The 22,101-nt window shown below is 40.3% G+C and overlaps 1 protein-coding gene across 2 annotated transcripts; it reads left to right on the forward strand.

Moving 5' to 3' along the window:
- The first annotated feature begins 2,479 nt into the window (after positions 1-2,479).
- Positions 2,480-16,425, forward strand: ZFAND5 (zinc finger AN1-type containing 5). 2 transcript variants are annotated; one of them, XM_039719193.1, is made up of 6 exons: positions 2,480-2,734; positions 5,674-5,831; positions 6,241-6,352; positions 6,754-6,851; positions 15,820-15,945; positions 16,201-16,425. In XM_039719193.1, the coding sequence occupies exons 2-6, from the start codon at positions 5,681-5,683 to the stop codon at positions 16,347-16,349; spliced, it is 636 nt and encodes a 211-aa protein (XP_039575127.1). In that variant the 5' UTR covers positions 2,480-2,734; positions 5,674-5,680; the 3' UTR covers positions 16,350-16,425. The 2 variants fall into 2 exon arrangements, with proteins under 2 accessions (XP_039575127.1, XP_039575135.1); XM_039719201.1 differs by lacking the exon at positions 2,480-2,734 and adding an exon at positions 3,882-4,020.
- The last annotated feature ends 5,676 nt before the right edge of the window (positions 16,426-22,101 follow it).

Genomic DNA, 22,101 nt, shown 5'->3' on the forward strand with positions numbered 1-22,101 from the left:
CCACAACAACAACAGCAACAAACCTAGCATAATTTAGATCAGTGGTCTCCCATTGATAAATTTGTCAGGGCACAGCAATTACATAGATTTCTGTGTGACATAAAAAGATTCCTACAACTTCAGTTTTTTGTGCATCCCTATTAGTAAAACACTTCTAAGCACACACGCCTAGTGTATATATACTTATTTTATCAGTTGTATACATGCATTACTGAAGTTCTAGTATTTCCTTCCTGCACCCCATTAGATCATCTCATGTGGGCCCACTTTAGATACCACTGATTTAGATAATCTAAAATCTATAATCTTAAACAACTGCAATGCTTTGGAAGACTGAAACATCCAAACACGTGGGCTTCTTCCTTGCAAGACTGCAGAAAAGAGTTGGATGGAGAAATCTCTAATACCTATGGTCAGATATAGTTTTCCAGTCACAAGTAAAGACTATCAAACCATGGACTATATTCTGCACATTGATTTCAATTTTAAAGTAATGCAGTCATTAGAGAAATGAAACTAGTAGCTGAGCCAGGTAATCTATTGATGAAAAACTATTTAAAGTACCATCAGAAGAAAGTATTAAAAGTATCATATATTAAAAAGAGGTCTTGAGAGTTGAAACTGAGGAGAATGTAAGGATCTATACAAAGGAGAGCAGAATAGGAGAGCAGAATGTAAGGATCTATACAAAGAAAATACTATGCAGAATAGTCCATGAACTGGCACAACTTTTGGGAGCACAGTAAACTCTGAAGATGAAAATGAGTCTGGACAAGACTGGTGTGTCACTGGCACAACAAGGAGAGGAAATTGAGAAGCACTGGCCAGAATCAACACAGCCAGCTTCATTGAGGCACCTATTCACCACAGAGATTCACAATTCAGTATGCCTTAAATTACACCATAGTAATAATAATTCTAATATTATGTATAATTACAATAATAATTAACTATTATCTTGTTGTATCTCAGAACAGGAGATCACAATATTTTCAGTAGTACACAGATAAAGAACATGAAGACCCTGTAGTCTAGTCATTCTCTACGGTTTTTTTAGTCCCTACAATGGAGGTGAGATACTCAAACATCAGCATTACAGAAAAAAGTACCAGGGAGAAAGGACTGGCAGTCTTTTACTGTCCTTCTTATGTGAAAGCCTACAATTATATGCCATAAAGTAGTGAAATGTATTTTAGAGAAGAATCAGTGGGAAAGATGCTCATTCTGTCTTCTGTGGGACTGCACCCAATATATGTCTAAAACCAATGTATCTCTACCAAAATGTTTCAGGAATGCTACACCTCACGTCTCTTCAGAGGGCAGATGCCCTTCATCAGGAGGTGAGCTTACAGTCTTTCAAATGAGTTTCTTGAACCCTGCTCAGATTCCCAAACCACTTATTTCCTGCTGGCCTTATCTGCCAAGTTCTAGGTAGCAATGTTCTTGAAGAATTCACAACATGCAACCAGAAACAACAGCTCTAAAACAATGGAAGCAGTATGTTTCTGCTCTACAATGAATATGTTCATAGAGAAGACTTTAAAAGAGTGTCCCTTGAACCAGCAACCCATTTCCCCAGACGGCAGCTTGCTTGTTCTGCTGCTAAACAAACAACAGGTCCAAAATCACCATGGTCTTTTGAAGCTGTGGCTTCTAAGGATGCGCATATTCTTTTGCTCCTTGGATAAAATCGTAGGGTTACCCTGGGAGTGTCTTCCTTTTATCAGTCCCTGACATTCCAAATATCACAAGTTACAAAAGGTTTCCAGGGCAGTTTTTTGTGAACCTCATGGTATTTTTGAAGGTACTAACCTCTTAAGAGGATAAGATTCTGTCCAAAATGGCATGTAGAACTAGCTCATTATCATTGTATTGAGTAAAATGTGTAGTTATTTCCTCTTTCTGTTCAGAGAAGCTCTGCTCTTCAGAGCAGAATTATGAAAAAGAAAGAATTTTGTTATCAGACAACTGGCAATTAAATTTATAATCGGCAATTTAAATTGGACGTTCTCTTCTGTTTCGGGGCAATGCTCCTGCATTTTTATTTTCCATCTCACAAGGCGCCTGGATCTTGTAGGCAAATTTATGTCAAACAAAAAGAAAGAAAATATCCAAGAAAACTATATTTTAAAGACAATCTATTTTAAAGGCAGTCTTAAGACTCGACGTGCCGCTGCGAGCCGGCGCTGAGGCACTCCGTCCCTCGGACACCTAGCGGTAAGCAGGCGTTCCGGCAGCGAGGAGCCTTCCCCGCCGGGAGCTCCCGCGCTCGGTGACGTGGCTTGGAGGGAGAACGGGCGGCGCGGCACCGGGGCCGGCCCGCCCCACAGCGGCAACGGGCGGAGCGCGGGGCGGCAGCACGCATGCACCGGCGGGCGGGCAGAGGGAGGAGCCGCGTCCGCCGGGCGGGCTGGGCTCCTCCCTCCTCCTCCTCCTCCTCCTTTTCCTCCTCCTTCTCCTCCTCCTCCTCGTCGCCGTCTTCTTCTTCCCCCTCCCCACCCACCCGCCTCCAGCGCTTTCCCGCCGCCCGCCTTCCACGCACGGCGGGTCCCGCCTCGCGCCGCTGCCGACACGGCCGCCGCTGCCGCTGCGGGAACAAAGGAGCGAAGCGGCGGCGGCGCGGCCGCCAGCCCGGCGCCCGCCGCAACCTCCGCTCTCCCCGCAGCCGCCCGGAGCTATCCGCGGCGCCTTCTCCGGCACCCGCCGCGGGGTTTGTGGCCCCCGCCGGGAACAGGTGGGTGAGGGCTGGCAGGCTGGGCTCGGCTCCGCGGGGCCTTCACCGTGGCGGGGTGTGCCCGGGCCTCCTCTTGGGCGGCCTCGTTGCGTTCGGCCTTCGGCGGGGCCGCAGCGGGGCAAGGCGGGCGGCGAGACAATGAGGTTCCTGTGTCTGCCGGCGGCGTGGGGCCTGCCGGCGGCGGGGCCGACCGTGACTCAGGCGGTTGCGAGGAGCGGCTCGGCCGGACACCCCCGTCCGCTGCCACCGCTCCTCAGCCCGGCAGTCTCGCGGCTCTTTTGTGTCCGGGTGTCGGAGGCGGCGGAGGGGGTGGGAGACGCAGTTAAGACGCGCGGCACTGCGGGCGCTTGGCAGGGCCCCCCGCTTTGTGTCTGAGTCAGCCGCTGGACTGCACCCGCCTGGAGAGCGCCCTGTGCGGGTTCTGTTCCCCCGTACCGACACTGGGCTCTGCCGAGCGCGAGTGACCCGCGCAGGCTTTGTGCACCCTCCTTTTGTTTTGTTCCTGTGTTTCTCGTATTTATCGTGATCTCTCTTCGGAAGGAGGATGTTGAGGCCATTCGGTATTTAGGTCAGTGAGCCCGTTGTTAACGCAGTCCCGGCTTTTCGGGCTGGTTTCAGCGCGCGTTGGGGCCCTCGTTTTTGTCGTTACGCCGCCGGTGTGGGATCGCCCGGCGGGACGGCGGCAGCCCGGCCATGGCCTCGGGGCCGAAGGGGTGACTGAGGTGCGCGGCCTGGGCCGCTAAGGGGATTTACCCTCCCGTTCCTCCGAGCTGGGCTGATGACGGTGGGGATCCTGGTGGAAGGAGACCTTTTTCAACTATCTTTCTTCCTCCTCGCGAAGGGGAGCGGTTGGGTGTAACCCTACTCGCCTCGGGTTGCGGGGTGCATTGGTGGATGGTTGCCCTGGGGCGCTGATCGCGGGAGGCGGCGGGCTGGTGATGCCGCATTTTCTGGGCTGCAGGTCGGCACCCGCTCTCCCCGCTTCCCCCTGGAAGGTTAGGGCAGTCGTATTTCGCCGGCGCCTCCTGCGGGGGATATAAATAGGGACTGACTTCAGCTGGCGGCCCGGGCCCGTCACGCCGCCGCCTGACAGGCGGAAGCGCAGGCGCTCGTCCGCTCATGTGACCGACCCCGGCAGCGCCGAGCGGGCCCTGCCCGGCCCGGGGCTGCGGCAAGGGGCCGCTGGCGCTGCGCCAGCCGTAGCGGCGTTCCCATTGCCGGGCGGCCCCTGGAAAATGAACGCGGGTGGAGACCCCGGCAGCCTGGAAAAGCACGACTTGTTCAGTGTGGGTAGTAACGACTTGATCGTTCCGTTAGGGGCATGCATTCCAAGTAGTGGAAGACTGCAGACCAAAGGAGCTGCTGAGTTTTAACTAAAAACTAATTCAGTAAACTAATTCAGTAATTAGTAATTTCTAATTACTGAAATATTAGAGTTGGCACCTAAAGCAACATTTAGTAAGTGGTGAAATTTTAGGGCACTTGGAAATTAAGCAGGTCAGTTGATGTTGCCAGTGTGTTTGGTATTGGTCTTACCTGGTTGGTAACAAAAGGGCAAAAGTAGTCTTTTTCTGTGTTACATAGACATAGGTCTGTGTCTTGTCAAAGATGACAAGATTTTTTTAGATTTCCTCTAGGTGAGTCAGGCTATTTTCTAGCTCCTTTAACTGGTGTGTTTGGCTGTAAAACTGTATCAGAATAAGTGTGAAGTCGTGTTGTAGCCAGAAAGAATGCTATTTATACCTGGAAGGTGTTATAAAACTATAAATAGTGCAGCTATTTATGCTTGGAAAGTTAGGTCCTGTGACCACTAGGTGACAGGATGAATTTTGCTTGTTTACTTTCTCCTGGTTTTGCTTACTGTGTTCCCAGAAGCTTAGTTTATCTAAAGACACCTGTCAGTTGCAGTTGTACCAGGGAAACATAAGTTTACTACTTGCGGTGTGAGGTCTCTTAATTAGAAGCATTTTACTTTACACTGTAACAAATTAACTTTTGGCATTTTTGACTTCTAGCAAGTCTCAGCTGTCAAATATCTGTGACGGTTTCTGAATAGGAAAACAGCAATCCAAAGTTTATACTAAAATGTCTTCAGATGCCATATGTGCAGCTTCTGCTAAATTTAAATTTTAGTGCAATATTATTACATGTCTTCAATTCGTAGCAAATGTATGATTACTGTGTTCCAGTTTTATTGCCCATAGGAGTTAAGGATTTGGCTGCTATGCCCTTTTCTACTAACCTTGCTTTTCAGAGGTTAACAGGCAGTGAAGGTGAAGACATTATTTCTAACATGCTTAGCACTAACTGCTTTGGGAGGCTTAGAAGTCTTGACACAACCTGATTAGAGAAGGGTTTTCTTTCTTCTGTAAATGTGTAAGCTATGTAACAGAACATACTCAATAGTTTGTTATTGTTACCTCCCTCGGAAGAGTGTTGTGAGAGTAATTGTGAAATTAGCCTCAAAATGATGTGAGATCAGCGCTGAAAAAGCAGGACGTTTCTGCTGGAGTCTCTTGGCTCTGTTGGAGTCCAGAAAAATTTGCCAGAACTGTTTTGTGGGTATGAACTTACTCTTATTTATTCTGCATATTCCTATTAGTGCTCAGAAGCTGGTACCTAAGGAGGTTTTTTTGGCTGTCAAATTAAATTAACCTGCACATGCAGTTCAGTGCTCAGCAAGTATATTGTTTCTCAGTATTAGTACGATGATAATTTGTCTTGTCTTAAAGGTTCGTAATGATGTTACTTAGCAATAAATTGCGGTCTTGAATGGTATGTTAATGTTCGTATAACCCTCTTTAAGAATGGTGATATCACTTGGTGAGGCAGGGTGAGCAGACACACTTAAAATTCTTGTAGTTTTTTTATACTTTTAACCCTGTAATTGATTTTGGTGACATACCAGCTTCTAATGCAGTTTTTAATTTTATTTACAGCATCGAGATGACTCAGGAGACAAACCAGACCCCAGGGCCTATGCTGTGTAGTACAGGATGTGGATTTTATGGAAATCCTAGGACAAATGGGATGTGTTCAGTTTGCTACAAAGAACATCTTCAGCGACAGCAAAATAGTGGTAGAATCAGCCCAATGGGTAAGGTTGTGGGGAATTGTTGGAGGTTTCTGTATTTCTTTAGAAATTAAATCCACAGAGGATTACAAGGAATATTAGAACATTTTCTTGGAGAACTTCTGAAAGCTGAACTGAAAGAACGAATATTCAAAGAAAATGCTACTTTAAAGCACAGTAAAGATAAAAATAATTTCTGTGTAATGTGTTTGCTTGGCATTCAGTCATAACTTGCTTTCCCACTTAGCCACTTCTGTTAGCATTTTCTTATGCAATCTCTATTTTGGTTGTTAAGTAAAAGTGTCTTTAAGTAAAAAGTAATAAGCGGTAACATTGAAAATTGTGTGCAGGAAGTTCATAGCTGTATAGGAGACTATTTGATTAATGTGTTTTCTGCAATATGTTCATAACTTGTCAAATTCTTGTTACATAGGAACAACCAGTGGTTCAAACAGTCCTACCTCAGACTCTGCATCTGCACAGAGAGCAGACACTAGCTTAAACAACTGTGAAGGTGCTGCTGGCAGCACATCTGAAAAAACAAGGTAAAATTAAGGTTATACTGTGGTGGTTGAATGAGCTGTGAGTGTGCTGGAAGGCCTGCAGCAGTCCTGCTCTGTTGCAGTGAGTGTCTGCAGAAGACAACAGACCTGACAGGGCTCTAAGAATCCATGTAAATTGAAGTCATTCAGATATTTGGTGTTGTAGTGCTGCAGTAAAAGGAATGTTTTTTGTTTATCTGTAGAACTAATTTGTTACAGACTTGCCTGTTTTTTTTCTGGGAAAACTAAAATAGAATAAAGAAGTGTATTTTGAAGATAGTAGAAGCAGGAAAATGTATTAATAGTGACTGAACCAGCACTATTCATTAATGGGTCTGAACAGTTCAAGCTTTTATTATCATGTAAAACTGATGTAAATTACATGTTTCACTGTGCTTGAGCAGAAACGTGCCTGTTGCCGCTTTGCCTGTAACACAGCAAATGACAGAAATGAGCATTTCAAGAGAGGAAGAATTAACACCGAAAACAGAGACTGAGCCAGGTATGTTCTCAGAGTGACAGTGGGCATAACCAGTGTTAACATGAGTGCAGAGTTTTCTTTCTTTCTGAGTAGCCATCTCCTGTTATAGTGATGGTCTTAAGAAATGTATTTAGGATGCTTTTGAGTACTGTCTCCTCAGAATCAAGAAAAAGGACTAGTTCCAAAACAGCTTTAAAATATATGTTAAATGTTAGTAAAGGATTTGACACTTATGAGGGTGTTTTTAGATCCCTAATATTTTTTTTAAAAGTGAGGCGCTCTAAAATCATATTAGGGCAAGGTGTTCTGTTCTGAAGTCAAACTGTTGGGATTCGGTATGTTATCTAGCAGAACAATTCCAGCTGACTCATAGCAGTCAAAATGGCTTGTTGTATTTGGAGAAGGGTGCTTAATAAATTCCATTCTGCAGAGGAGTGAAGCTGTTGGGGAAGGGAGAATAGGTGGTTCAGAAACATTAACACAAGTTGCTTAGGGTTCTTAAACTAACTGAATAATCTGTAGATATAATCAATGCATTGTTTCAGGGATGTAGGGTAGTTGCAGCTTTAATTGCTATGTGTGAATTGTCTGTTTAACAGTTTTATTCTCATGCTGGATAGTTGTAGCTGGAGTAGTAAAACTTTGATGTCTAAACTATTTCTTGGAGAGAGGCAGAAAGGGAGGGCAACTTGCTTAACCTAACCAGTGAACAACTAAATTCGTACCAGTTAGTTCAAATGGATATCTTAATGCGGTTGTTTTATTCTTTAACAATTCCAGACTCTTTTATTTAATTACCAGCTCTGAAACAGTTTTAAAAACTAAAAGCTGATGTTTAGTAGGATATCTGTTTACTCAAGCTGAAGGCAAAATCTGTTTCTTCACTTTTTGAAGTCATTGAGATGAAAATGGCATCAGATGCTACTAAGCACTGCATCAAAGTGGTTTTTATCTAGCTATATCTTTGCCAAGATACAGTCTTTGCCAGACCGAAGACTGGTCTGACACTTGATGTTAATTTGCTTAGTGTTTGTACAGAGAGTTTTATCTTCATAAGTCATGCTAAGTGAAGGTTCTGTGACACGAATTAAAGTACAATATATTGTGTTTTTTCATTATGTATGGACTAAGAGGCAATTTTTGCAATTATTAAATTTCTGTATCTGATGTCATCTGAAGAGGCTTCACTATGTGACTGAAAAGTAATTTCAACTTTGCACCAGTATTTATTAACCCATTGTGCTGTGTTATGAAATCCCACTGGAATATGTCAAGAAGGAAATAGGAATACATAAAATGGTAGTAGTGCAGAAGTAATGGGTGATTTTACTTTTCTTTAGTTGTCATTTTGCAGCTGCGAAGAAAGTCTTTTGTTATTGTTGATGTATAACCTGTTTTTCAGGTGCTGTGGGTCAGCTGTATAATTGGTCGCACAGCTTACTGTTGATTAGAATGGGGGGGAAAATCCAAAGCAGCTCAAAGATACGTAGGAATTGTAGTAAATGGTATCACAGGTTGAAAAGTAAAAGCTGTCACAAGCTTGTGTAGAGATGGCTGAAATACTACCAGAGAACTTAAAATGCCTCTGGCAAGAACTTTAAAACTTGAAAAATCTACCTCCTGAGAAACATACCTGTAAATTCATGAGGCAGCCTCAGCTGCTGTGATGCCCAAGTTCCCTTTTAAGTATTACTGTTTGGCACAGATCCTAGACAGTGTAAGATAATGTCCTTATACTATTCTTAGGGTTTGTTGGACATCTTAATTTAGCAATGTTGGCTGTATTTAGTGGTGCATTACTCTGTGTCTTGCAGGCAAGAGAAACTAGCCTAGACTTTTCATAAAAAATTCTTGATGTGTCTAGACTAGGCAGGTTTTTTATTTTCCTTTTTTCCAGTAGCATTCATTGTGTGTAGGTCTCTTGAGGACAGACTGGAACAATGGTAAATAATTTGCATTACCTAATAGCAACAAGTTAATACTTTCTTTGAGGTATGATTCTCTAAAATAATGCAGTCATGGAGTTGTTACTGAAATACAGTGTAGCTGTAAACATAGGCTGACGCTAGGGACAATTTCATGACCAGATGGTATTAGATCATGAACTGTATCTTCAGTGGTATGAAGTCACATTCTCTTCTGCCAGCTGTTCATTAGCAAAAGACATTTTGTATGCTTCCCTTATGAACCAGAAAGTTTAAAAGAAGGATTATATCTGGTAAATAATTTTTTTGCAGTCTTGTAGCGTAAAATTATACTTTTTTTGCTTTTGTAATTGAAACAGCTGACTAGAAAGTGGAGAAGGTGAGAAAAAAAAATAAACTATGAAGTTTAATAAGCTTGTTTCTCTTGATTTTGTTGCGATTTTGGGTTGAGGTTGCAACCTAGATCTGCCTTCAGAGCAAACCTGGTGCTAAGATAATTGTACCTTAACATCTGATGAAAGGCATGGTAGATGTAACTCGGTTGTAACTCACATGATTGTTTTCTTGTAACTTCTTGAACTGCTCTGGGTCTTGACTAGATGCCAGGCCTCTCTGTCACTCCCCTCTGCAGCTGGACAGGGGAGAGAAAATAAAATGAGGGGTTAATGGGTAGAGATAGGGATGGGGAGAGATCACTCCCCAAATACCTGTCACGGGCAAAACAGACTTGAATTAGAGGTGTGGAGTTTACCATTAACAAAATCAGAGTAGGATAATGAGAAGTAAAAACAGACCTTAAAAACACCTTCCACCCATCCCCTCATCACACACCTCCACATCCTCTGTGCCTCCTACCCCAGTGGTGCCAGGAGCCAGGGTTGTAGTCGGTTCATTACCCAAGGCTTCTCCTGCTCAGGGAGAGGAGTCAGTCTCTTGCTGCACTGTGGGGTCTCTGCCACTGAAGAGAGCTCTCTATGAATTTCTCCAACATGAGTGTATGTCATGAGCAGTGGGTCCCTGAGAAATGCTGCAATATGAGTCCATCCCATGGGCAATGGGACTCCTCAAACTGTTGCAGAGTGGGTCACTTTTCTATGGGGTGCGCTTTCAAGGACAAGGCTGCTCCAGCCTGGGAGCAGAGCTCCTCTCTCCCTCAGGTCTCCCATGGGGTCAGAGCCTCCCTTCAGGCACCCTGCTGCTCTGGTGTGGGCCTCCTCCCTGGGCTGCAGATGGATCTCTGCATGCCTATGGACTTCCATGGCTGCAGGAGCATAGCTGCTTCACCATGATCTGCACCACAGGCTGCAGTAGAATCTCAGGTCCAACACCTAGAGCACCTCCTGCCCCTCCTTCACTGATCTTGGGGTGCACAGTTCTTCTCACATGTTCTCATTCCACTCATCTCTGTCTGAGATTGCAGATGTGCAACAACTTCTGTTTTTCTTTCAACTTAAATATGTTACTACAGAGATGTTATCACCATTTCTGATTGGCCAGAAAGCAGCACATACCAGCTACCAGGGACTGGCTCTGCCAGACATGAAAGAAGCTTCTACCATCTTCTGATAGAAGCCACCTCTGTAGCCTTGCACTACCAAAACCAAGCCATGCAAAAGCAATACACCACTGAAAATAAATGGTTTTGAAAACAAGTTTATTTGAACAACAAAATTGTTTTAATGAACAGCGTATTTTTAGCATTTTCTTAGACTTTTGTAGGTGATTACTTTACGAAATGATCAGCCTCTAGTCAGGTCTATCAGTGTTTTCAGACACAGTAGTTTCCAGGCACAGACACTGGCTTAAGGGTAGTATTTTTTGTCGTTGTTTTTTGTTGTTGTTTTTAAAGGTTTTTTGGTTGGGTTGGGTTTTTTAATGCAGTAATGCTCTGATTTAGGGAATAGTGTTACATGCAAGTAGTATTGCTTATGAAAAAGTAAGCCAGAAATTGAACTGATAATGATATTGTGTAAATTACGTATTTTAAAAATACCCAAATACTGTTGACTTCCATCCATGCTGTAACTTATCCTTTCATTCAGCAGCAGCAGTGTTGGAAGACAGCAGGCAATTGTGGTTGGCGTGTCTCTTTGCTTTCTATCAAGCTGTTAAGGTTAGAGCTATTTTACAGCTGTTTGGCATTCAGATTGAGAGACCCTGTAACAGGTTACCCTTGTTATGCTGTAGGTAGTGCCAGTGTGTTGCAGGTAATATTGGAAGATGTAAGTAAGGTAGCTTATGATATCTGGTAAGATCAAGATGTAAGTACGTGATGTTCCTTAAATCTGGTTGTAATGAGTGCCTTGTTTGTTGTGGTTTGTTTTCACACATGGCTGTAGTAGTTTCATCATGTTGCTTGCTGTAAACAGTTCTGTGGTATTAGTAACATTATCTGATATGATAATTCTGTATTGTGTTTGAAATAATTGGCTTGTTTTCATGTTTCCCATGCCTGCTTAGCTTTGGTAAACACTCCTGATTGAAAAATTTCAGAAATTAGGTCTCTTGTAAGCACTGAAGCAGTCCACTGCATAGAAAAGTGCTGAGGACCTAACTGCTGGTGCTGTGCGTGTTGGTGATAGCACAATATTATTATTACTACTATTGCTATTATTGTTACTATTATTGTACACCATGCATGTCAAATCTTTATGATAACCATATTAAACTGTGCTTGTGTGATACTGAAACTGGGGAATCTGTATGTTGTATTAATGGGGCATATTAATTTAAGGTATTCAATACACAAATAGAAGAGTTAGAGTTGGGCATGCAGAAAGTGAGTGGCAGGCGCAGAACATTTATATTCCTACTCTTCAAGGAGTGGGAAGAATGGAGGTTTGTTCTGCAGCCTTTCATCACAGGCACATAGGTAGACATAGAAATTGTAGTTCCTGAGCAAAAGTTTAGTAAAGCATAACAGGCACTGCCCATCCTTCCAGACTGAAATTTTATGTACAAGGACTTTGTTGTCTTAGATTAACCCCAGCTGATAGCTAAGTGCTATGCAGCCACTCACTCAGTTCTTGCTCCCCAGTGCTGCGGACAGATGTGGAAGAAAAAAACTAAACTGCATGGGTTAAGATAAAAAGAGCTTAATAGTTAAAGTGAAGTAAGATAAGCAGTGCTGATGGTAATAACAATATAATTGTAATGAAAAGAGGAGAAGGAGGAATAAACTCCAGAAACTTCACAAGTGGTGCATACTGCATTTGGTCACCACCTGCTGACTGATGCCCAGCTCATTCCACAGCAGTTATTGGCAGCTCCCAGTCACCACCCCCACTCATATGTTGGGAAGTGTGTTTTGTTGTGTGGACTATTCCGTTTGCTAGTTCATTCAGGTTAGCTGTACCAGTGATTCTCCCTCCTGGTTTTTTGTGTACCTGTTTGCTTGCAGAACAGATGAAACTGAGGTCTTTGTTTTAAAGTAAAAGTACTATTTAGCAACATCTAAACTAGTTTCATTAATATTATCAGCATTATTCTCATACTGAATCCAAAATGCAGCCCTGTACCAGCTACTAAGACTAAAATAACTATCCCAGCTGAAACCAGGACAGTTGTGTTAATATACAGTATAAGGATTATATTGTGTCCAGTACTGCAAGAAATGTATCTAATGTATTTTGGATAACTTCTGACTTGACCTTTTCTCTGTCTTGTTTTGTTTTTTTCTGTTTTCTTCAATGGCGGAAGTTAGCAGTTAACTTCATCAAGTCACAGTCCTTAAATCAATTTCTTTCCCTGTGCTTTCAAGAATTTGTGTTGTCCTTGAAGTTTAAGGTGCTTAGATTTTATTTTGGTGAATTTTTCTTCAGTCAGAGAAGCTTCTAAAGACTTTATTCTGTTACTTTTGTATCCCTTTCTGGTCACTTTAGATATGGAGAATGTTAGAAAATAGTACTGATTGATTTTCAATGTGTTTTCTTCAATTGAGATTGGATTCATTCCTTTTCAGAGTGAAATCTCTGTAATGCTAATATGTGGGGTGTTTTTAAGTAGCCATAGTTTTATGTAAGAAAGCTACTGACAGCTTTGAATATTCTTTTCTTAGAGTGGTTTTTAATTTCAAATGGCATTCCCATGAGTCTAAGAAGAACTTTATTCTTCAGTTTGTAGAACCTTTTTCATGTAGATTGAGTAGCTGTTGTACTTTGTCCTGTGACTGACTGGTTCCGTCAGTGGCCTTGCTGCATCCTCTTCTAAAGATGCATCTTATCTTTAGGCTACATTTGAAGGAAATTTTTCAAAATTTACAATGAATTTGTGTAGACTTTTTTAGGTGGCCACCTCCAGTATAGGCTTATGTTAGTCTTTATCATTAATTTGTTAGGATAATAACCATTGTTGGCCTTTATGGTAATGCATATTTATAGTGCCTACAGGCAATCATTTAAGACTAAAATAGGGTTAATAAAAGCCTACCCAGTTCTGAAAATCAGTTCTCCCTGAAGTTTTTGGCATTGTACTAGGAGAACTGATCTGGTAAAATTCAAGTGAAGTAAATGTTTGCAGGTCTTGAGCCAGAGACAGGAGGGGACCATCACCAAGGTGATGGAGAGGGCTACACAGAGCTGTAGAACCATTTGGGTTGGAAAGGGCTTCATAGATCATCCAGTTCCAAGCCCTTTGCTCCTGTGTGTCACTGGTGTTGGAGCAAAGAATTTTTGCCTAACATCTAATACAGATCTATCTGTCTTGTAATTCAAAAGTGTTTCCCCTGGTCCTATCACTTATCTGCCCACGTGTAAATCTATCCCTTTGTTTTATAACCCCTCTAAGCTTGGAAAGGTTTCAGTAAGGTTCCTAGAGCCTTGACATCTCCATGCTGAACAGCCCCATCTCTCTCAGCTTGGCTTCATAGGAGAGGTGCTTCAGCCTCCTGATCATCTTTGTGGCCCTCCTCTGGTGTTAACCTAGCAGATTCAAATCTTTGCTGTGCTGAGGACCCCAGAGCTGGATTCAGCACTCCAGATGGGGTCTACAGTAGCAGAGTAGATGGACAGGTCTTGAGCCCATTTCTCAAGTTTGTCCAGATCTCCCTGTCTGGCATCCCCTCCTTCATGCTGAGGGTGCGCTTAATCCCTGTCTGTGTAACTGATTAAGATATTCAAGAGCAGGGCACCCAAGACAGAGGGATGCCACTCAATACCAGTCTCCACCTGGACACAGAGTCATTGACCACATATCTCTGGCTGTGTCTATCTAGTCAATCCCCTAACCACCACATAGTCCATCCTTCAAATCCATGTTTCTCCAGTTTGGAGATCAGGATGAAAAAGTGCACGCATGCCAGTAAGAGCTCTTTTACAGTGGTGAGAAGTTTTGGTGATGAGGAGTTTGATTCATCTGAACACTGTTACTGAGGAAGCAGGTTGACAGGTACCGGTAACCACTATTTTACAGCTTTTGGCACTTCTTCAGCTACCTTCTGTGGTGGTACATAAATCATTTAGAGCACTTTGATTAAAACTGTGATTTCTGGCATGAATTTAAGTGAATATCTTGAGGTCTGGAATTGTACTTGTCCAGTTGGATTTTTCTTTTGTGTTAAAGGAAGCCTTTTGTGATGAGCAACTGTAAGAACACTATTTTGATTTGGATAGGCTCCTGATGTCATGGCAGAACAACTGCAGTTTTCAGTATTTTTCATCTACAGGTTGATGAAAAAGGAATTTTGTTCTGAGCTGTAGGGGACAGGGCAGGCAGCTTTTTCATGTTACAAAAAAACCCGAAACAATCAGGTTGTAAATGACCTTGGTTGTTCATTAGGACTGTTGCTATGATGTAGATGTATGAAAAATATTAGCAGTCATTTGTTCTACTGCATGAAATTTGATGAAGAGCACTAAAGGTTCCCTGTTACTTCTGAGAGTTTGTTGCTTATAAGTTTTATTTAGATTATGAAGTCTTGCCTGGGGCCTTTCTGTTACAAATTCTATGACAATGCAAACACAATTTTAAAATGCAAGTACTATTCAAAAGAATCTCCTCTAACCAGCCATATTTGTATGAAGTTGATTGCAAATACGTCCTTGAGACTTATGTACTCTATTTATTATGAAATACATTTTGTAGTTAATAGACATTATGATAGATGTTATCATACTCTGAGAGTGTTCAGCAAACTCGTACCAAGAGGAGGTATTACAGTTGTGTACAAGTGCATCTCTCAGGTTTCCTTAGTTCCAATTTTGGATATGAAGAAGATATAAATTTAAAAAAATTTTTGGGATAAAACACTTTTTTCGATAAAACAGGCATGTCTAAAGAGCCAATTGAGAAAGTATTTATTTTGACTATACCTGCTTGAACACTGAAACAGAATAATTTTCAAAAAATACAGATATGCAATTCAAATCTGCATTTTGTTATTTAAATGAGAGTTCTTTAGAACTGTGTATTTTATAGCTGTGTTCTGGATCTGTCACAGAATTAACAGCTGCCTAGGTTCTGTCTTGGTAAACTGCTTTAGATACCTGACTTCACTGCAGAAGTGGCAAAATCAACCCAGTACTATAGCAGGAACACATTACTGAATTTCTTTTTTTTTCTTTTTCCCAAAATATGTTATATATTTAAAACATATTTTGTTTTAAAACATATTTTGTTTTAAAACATATTTAAAACATTATATATATATAAATATTAGTTATATTTCCTACAGAGGTTTGTGTTCAGCAGCTTTAGCTGTGACAGTATTGTTACTGTTTAGATTGTGTTACTTGATCATATGATTTATTTAAATATAAAATGTGTATGTACATGGAATTTCTGTCATGCTTTTCAAGCCTGTATAGATATACCGAGTAAGTGCCATATATTTTTTAGCTGGTTGAAATGTGGGGAAAAAATCTGAGTGTCTCAAGTAGAGTTGGAAGGGATGGATCAAAATCCTTATTTCTGATTCATGTTTTTAGACTAGTGAATGTAGTACTGTAGGCAACAGATGTCAGGGTCTTAGTGGGTGAATTAATCCTTAATGTATACATACTACTGGATACCTCATGAAATCAAGAAAAGTAAATTTAACCCTTATTTCCTTTGTGTGCTTTTAACAGTTGTTACTCAACCAAGTCCATCAGTTTCTCAGCCTGGTACTTCAGAGAGTGAGGAGAGAGCTGCTGAACTGCCGAAACCAAAGAAGAACAGATGTTTCATGTGCAGGAAGAAGGTTGGCCTTACAGGTATGAGAATACTGTCAATTTAAAAAGAAAATTGCATTATTAATTACTTCTTGCTAGATTAAACTTGGCAAAATTTGTGTTCTATTAAATTTATCAGCTTTTTCACAATTTGCACAACTTAGTAAATCCATTTCTTTTTTTTACTCTGTATGTCATAGTAGGCAAACATATCCCCTTTGTAGTGACTGCACCCTTTAATTAACACTTTAATTAAAAACTAATTCCTAGTAATGTTTCTTCTTTTTCTGTGTACAGGATTTGACTGCCGATGTGGAAACCTATTTTGTGGACTTCACCGTTATTCTGACAAGCATAACTGCCCATATGACTACAAAGCAGAAGCTGCAGCAAAAATCAGAAAAGAGAATCCAGTTGTGGTGGCTGAAAAAATTCAGAGAATATAAATTAATGTGCTTGTGAAAAGACTGACTGACTTTTTTTGGGGCTTTTTTTTTCAATACATCCTAAAAACCATGAAAAGAGCAGGTGCATGGTCATTTTCCTTTATTTTTGAAAGTTTTACTTCTAGTCCTGTCTGTCTGAATGATACTTCAATTTGTTTTAAAACATATTTAAAACATTATATATATATAAATATTAGTTATATTTCCTACAGAGGTTTGTGTTCAGCAGCTTTAGCTGTGACAGTATTGTTACTGTTTAGATTGTGTTACTTGATCATATGATTTATTTAAATATAAAATGTGTATGTACATGGAATTTCTGTCATGCTTTTCAAGCCTGTATAGATATACCGAGTAAGTGCCATATATTTTTTAGCTGGTTGAAATGTGGGGAAAAAATCTGAGTGTCTCAAGTAGAGTTGGAAGGGATGGATCAAAATCCTTATTTCTGATTCATGTTTTTAGACTAGTGAATGTAGTACTGTAGGCAACAGATGTCAGGGTCTTAGTGGGTGAATTAATCCTTAATGTATACATACTACTGGATACCTCATGAAATCAAGAAAAGTAAATTTAACCCTTATTTCCTTTGTGTGCTTTTAACAGTTGTTACTCAACCAAGTCCATCAGTTTCTCAGCCTGGTACTTCAGAGAGTGAGGAGAGAGCTGCTGAACTGCCGAAACCAAAGAAGAACAGATGTTTCATGTGCAGGAAGAAGGTTGGCCTTACAGGTATGAGAATACTGTCAATTTAAAAAGAAAATTGCATTATTAATTACTTCTTGCTAGATTAAACTTGGCAAAATTTGTGTTCTATTAAATTTATCAGCTTTTTCACAATTTGCACAACTTAGTAAATCCATTTCTTTTTTTTACTCTGTATGTCATAGTAGGCAAACATATCCCCTTTGTAGTGACTGCACCCTTTAATTAACACTTTAATTAAAAACTAATTCCTAGTAATGTTTCTTCTTTTTCTGTGTACAGGATTTGACTGCCGATGTGGAAACCTATTTTGTGGACTTCACCGTTATTCTGACAAGCATAACTGCCCATATGACTACAAAGCAGAAGCTGCAGCAAAAATCAGAAAAGAGAATCCAGTTGTGGTGGCTGAAAAAATTCAGAGAATATAAATTAATGTGCTTGTGAAAAGACTGACTGACTTTTTTTGGGGCTTTTTTTTTCAATACATCCTAAAAACCATGAAAAGAGCAGGTGCATGGTCATTTTCCTTTATTTTTGAAAGTTTTACTTCTAGTCCTGTCTGTCTGAATGATACTTCAAATGTTTGAGTGTTAGTTACAGACAGAATTGGATAGATACAGCCCTTGAAAATGTATATGCCCTCCCCAGAATAGATGGATGATCAGAAACCTGCACAGGAATACACATGCGCAGAGGACAGACTAGTTCACATGTGCCAAATAGATTTATGCAATCTGCATGTGTGCAGCAGCTCTGCCTTTTGAGATGTGCATGAGGTATTTAATGTTCGGCTAATGTTATATGCCTGTTTTGGAGAAGGACACATCAAAACAGTTGGCAGTCTACTTCTATCATTTAAAATCACATTCTACTTTTAGTTGTCACACTCCCATTTTAGTTTTCCAGCAGAATGCTGTGTAGAGGGGTCTACCATCACAATAAGATGAGCATCTTTGCCGTATTTAAGTCACTTAACAACTGCACTGAGAAAAATAGAAAAAAATCAAATACATATGAGAAGAAAGTTGTTTTGTAAAAGATTACATTAATGTTAGAATCTTGGAAAAAAGTTCCCAAAGGAAATGTCCCATTAGGAGCTTAAGAACTGGCCTGCAACAGAGTTGTCCGCTTTTCCTTGCCTAGCTAAAAATGTTGTGTAGCACAATATTGTAAGATTGGTTTTCAAAACACAGTTACAAATGTTTCTAGACATATCACAGCATCTCTATCAAGCAACAGGAGTCTGAATAAGTTGCTGAAATACTAGAGGAGTTTATTATTCATGTACTACTTATGTTCTGTGTGTTCCAAGTTCAAAAGAATATTAGGAATTAATTTTTCTAGTTTTAAATGTAACAGTTGCACCGTTCTGCATGGAAAACCATACCTAACATGGCTGCTGTAGACTTAAATGGTAGCTGGAACCACTCTTGGAGGGCTGCTTTATCATTTTTAATTGTACTTGGGTATAGGACTGTAGTGTTCTTGGGTGTATTGCATGGGCTGCGTTATCTACGGCATTGTACAATAACAACTCTAGAAAAGGCAGTATTCTTCACTGATGCTTGTCTGGTAATATTTATCACTTCTGTGTTATAATGGAAGGGGTTTTCGTGATGTATGAAACTTGTGTTTTTTATATAAACAAATACGGTTAAGACTAGTGTTGTGGTAATGCCTGTTCTCATCTGTAAATAGTTACATACATACACAAGGCACTACTCCTACCTGATTTTTGTTGCCAGTGTTCAGTCTTGGTTTTTACTTCACTATTAAAAGCGTCAGGTTTTCGCTTCTAACTTTGTTCTTCTGAGTTATTAGATATGCAAACATGTACAGATAGTTCATATTTATGTATTGCACATAAGCTACAGCATCTATGCTATATTGTATTATGTAAATAATAAAAATAATGTACAGAAGGATTACTTCCTTTTATGGTAGTTCATTGGTTTTAGTTCTTGCTGTAATGAGAATGTGACCTTGTTGAGGATCAAGAGTAAAGTTTGATATAAGTTCTTACAGATATTGTCCTATGCATAAGCTTGCTTATGTCCTTACTTGGATATACCAAATATGGATAAATTTGTCTCAAATTTTTGAGACAAATTGCATGAGCATCTGGGGTGGAGGTAACTACTTGATGACCTGACAAAAATGCCAGCAAGCAGCAATATGCTTTAAAGGGAGAAAAGTATTAGCATTGAACATCTGAACTTGATTCCAGTGGTTCTGTCGTGATAGAGCCAGTACATTGACTAAACTATTGTGTCCACATCTTCACCAGCAGACCTCATCAGTTACTGTCAGTGTCAGCAACCAAATACAGGTGGTAAATATACCTGGTTTATCTTTTCCAGTGGGAAAGCAAAGGATACAGTACACAGCACATGTTCCAGTGGAGAAAGACATCTTCAATACTGGATGATCCATAAAAATTGCTTATATCAGAAATGGATAATGTGTATTCCACCAGTCAGCTGATAGTCAACGTGATAAATTAATACTCCAGCCACTGTGTAAGGGAACACCAGCTTGCTCTGGGACTTCACCACGGACCTGCTTTAAAGCACCAAAATTACAGTATTTCTGCCTTTTGTATTAAAGCAACATCTGCAGCTGCACTTCAGCATAAAGGTGTTGGCTTTTTTTTTTTTTTAACTGAGAAGAATGCCCTGTGTTTGAGGATGTGTGTTTGAGGAAAAATGTGTGTTTGAGGAACTGTCTGGTTTTGATACTTTCTTGGCTAGAGTGGTTTAGCACTGGTACTAGTACTGATACTGTTGGTTTGTGATTATGGTGGTCTCAATCTCAGTCTGATTTTTTCTGTACAAAGGTTGTACTTGCAAACACTTGTTAAAATATTTGATCTTGGTACATCTCTACAGGAAAGTATGGAATGAAAAATCTTTCTTTTTCCTGTAAAATCATTGATTGTATCGTGTAAATTGCACTTAAGTGGGGTATGAGTCTGTCCTCAAGTCTGTAAGTTGGCCAGTGCTTTGTTCTTTTAAGAGTGTTATGTCCTGAGCTCCGAGTCTCTTGAGGCTCATTAAACAAAGGAGGGGGAAGGTTGTTTGAAAAGAGCAGGTATTGACAAAGTATGTGGATGAGGACACTATTCAGACTTCAGTGCAAACACTGGTACATTTTCCAAGAAAGAAACGTAATTTCTTCATATGTCACTGATCCTCCTTTAACACTTGCCTGTTAGACAGATCTTTTTAAGTTATGCATAAACACAAGTTCTGAGAAAAGTCTTACTCTGCTTTAAACAATGTTACTAGGTGATGGTGACTTTTTTGGTTAGGAAACAGAAAGGGCCATGTAAATGCATGAATAAATGAAAACACCGAGGTCATGATTTCATAATCTTCAATCTGTGAAATGCTTGCCTCTGTCCAAGTGTTATGGCTGTGCCGCTACTATGTTCCATAGGATTCTGGGTGAACTTACTGACAGATATTACTGTTAAACCTGAAATTTGGAATGTAAGGATGGCCTTCCTGTGGTGGTTCCAGTGCTCATGAACTGCCAGATGCTTTGGTTGGTTGTTGGTTGTGATGCATAAAGATGCCATGGGGTCAGAACCCCTGACTATCTTCATGGTGCTTAGATCATTGAAACTGTGCTATTGATCATTGGTGACTCTGCTTTGGGAGATTGTTATTCACAAGTGTGAAGGAATGTCTTGGATGCTTCTAGTCACTGAAAGGGTGCTTAAGGATTTGACCCAGGTCTGGTGTCCCTGATAAATCAAAATGCATGTCATTTTTCCTGTATTCCTAAGCTGCTCTACAGTATCATCTGATGCATCTGCTTGAAGGAGGAAATGTACAGCAAATAAGGAATTGGTTTGTTTCAGGTATCGTGTATTAAGTAGCCATGATTCAGTCACAAATGGAACTTTGCTCTCTGTATAGATGTGTGATTTTTCTGCTTCTTTCATTAGTTTCTCTGTCAGCCAGAAATAACAGGTTTTCTCACAAGTAACATATTACTTGTCTTTTTCTATAATTAAACACCCAGGATGTTTGATGGACTGCTTTCTGATTTAGGAAAAAGAGCTTTGGCAGTATACCTGAAATTACCTGGATGGCATTGGAATTGACATATGACAAACATGAATAGTTAGAAATCTTCAGCTGGAAAAATAATGAGTGTCTATATGTTGAAATACAGTGCAGGAATGAAGTTCTGTCTGTGAGTTCAGTGAGAGTTATCACCACAGAGAGTTTTAAATGCCATTTTTCAAACCTGAGTTGTCATTTAATCTACTGTAAACACTTAGGAGAAAGTGCTTCAGCCTTTAAGTTGCCTGTTTTAGAAGTAATTTCGTAACAGCCAAAGAAGCAGAGTTGGAGTTTGGGGGTTTTTTCACAAAAAAAAATAAAAAATACAGAGGCCATTTCTGCTTGAAAGGGCGTGTCAGCCTAATGAAGCTGAACTAAAGACCAGATCACTCATGGTATGAAGAATTGAGTTCTGTAGGAGGCAAATTAGCCTCCTATCAGCAGTCTGTGATTTGATGTAAAGTAAATTAAAATAGGGGTAAAGATGGAAGTACTGAAATAAATGCAAGAATCAACACCTACAATAGTAACCAAAACCACTGGCTTGACTGTTTTATTTGTGTAGGTCGAATCTACTATTTAAAAAAAAAAAAGTTAATTGAAATAACTAGTGTCATAGCTTCCTGAAGAAGTTGTCCTGTACATGTCTTTTGTACTAGATGGTAAGATGGAGATGACAAATTCTTTTTTTAATGCCTATTTCATTTCAGTGTGTGTTTCTGTTGTAAGCTCATGGCCAGAATTGTAGCAGTGTTGGAAGATGGGCTTCTCAAGTGAGTGTTACTTCAGACCACCTAAGTGAGATATCTGTGTCTTCATTAAACCTCCTGTGGTGTTCCTTCTGTCTGGATCTACAACCAGTTCACCAGCATTTATTTCCAAGCAGCAGTAAGCCTGCGAATCACAATCTGAGGTTTATTCACTATGGAAAGAAAACAAAAAATAAATGGGATAGTTATATTTACAACTTT

This window comes from Passer montanus, unplaced genomic scaffold, assembly GCF_014805655.1.
Source record: "Passer montanus isolate IOZ18808 unplaced genomic scaffold, ASM1480565v1 scaffold105, whole genome shotgun sequence".
Lineage (NCBI taxonomy): Eukaryota > Metazoa > Chordata > Aves > Passeriformes > Passeridae > Passer > Passer montanus.

Bases quoted from the DNA above. Each gene is read 5' to 3' on its own strand.
- ZFAND5 (XM_039719193.1), top strand. From the start codon at position 5,681: ATGACTCAGGAGACAAACCAGACCCCAGGGCCTATGCTGTGTAGTACA. The intron at 6,353-6,753 runs GTAAAATTAAGG...GTGCTTGAGCAG, and splicing joins AGCACATCTGAAAAAACAAG to AAACGTGCCTGTTGCCGCTT. The intron at 6,852-15,819 runs GTATGTTCTCAG...TGCTTTTAACAG, and splicing joins GAAAACAGAGACTGAGCCAG to TTGTTACTCAACCAAGTCCA.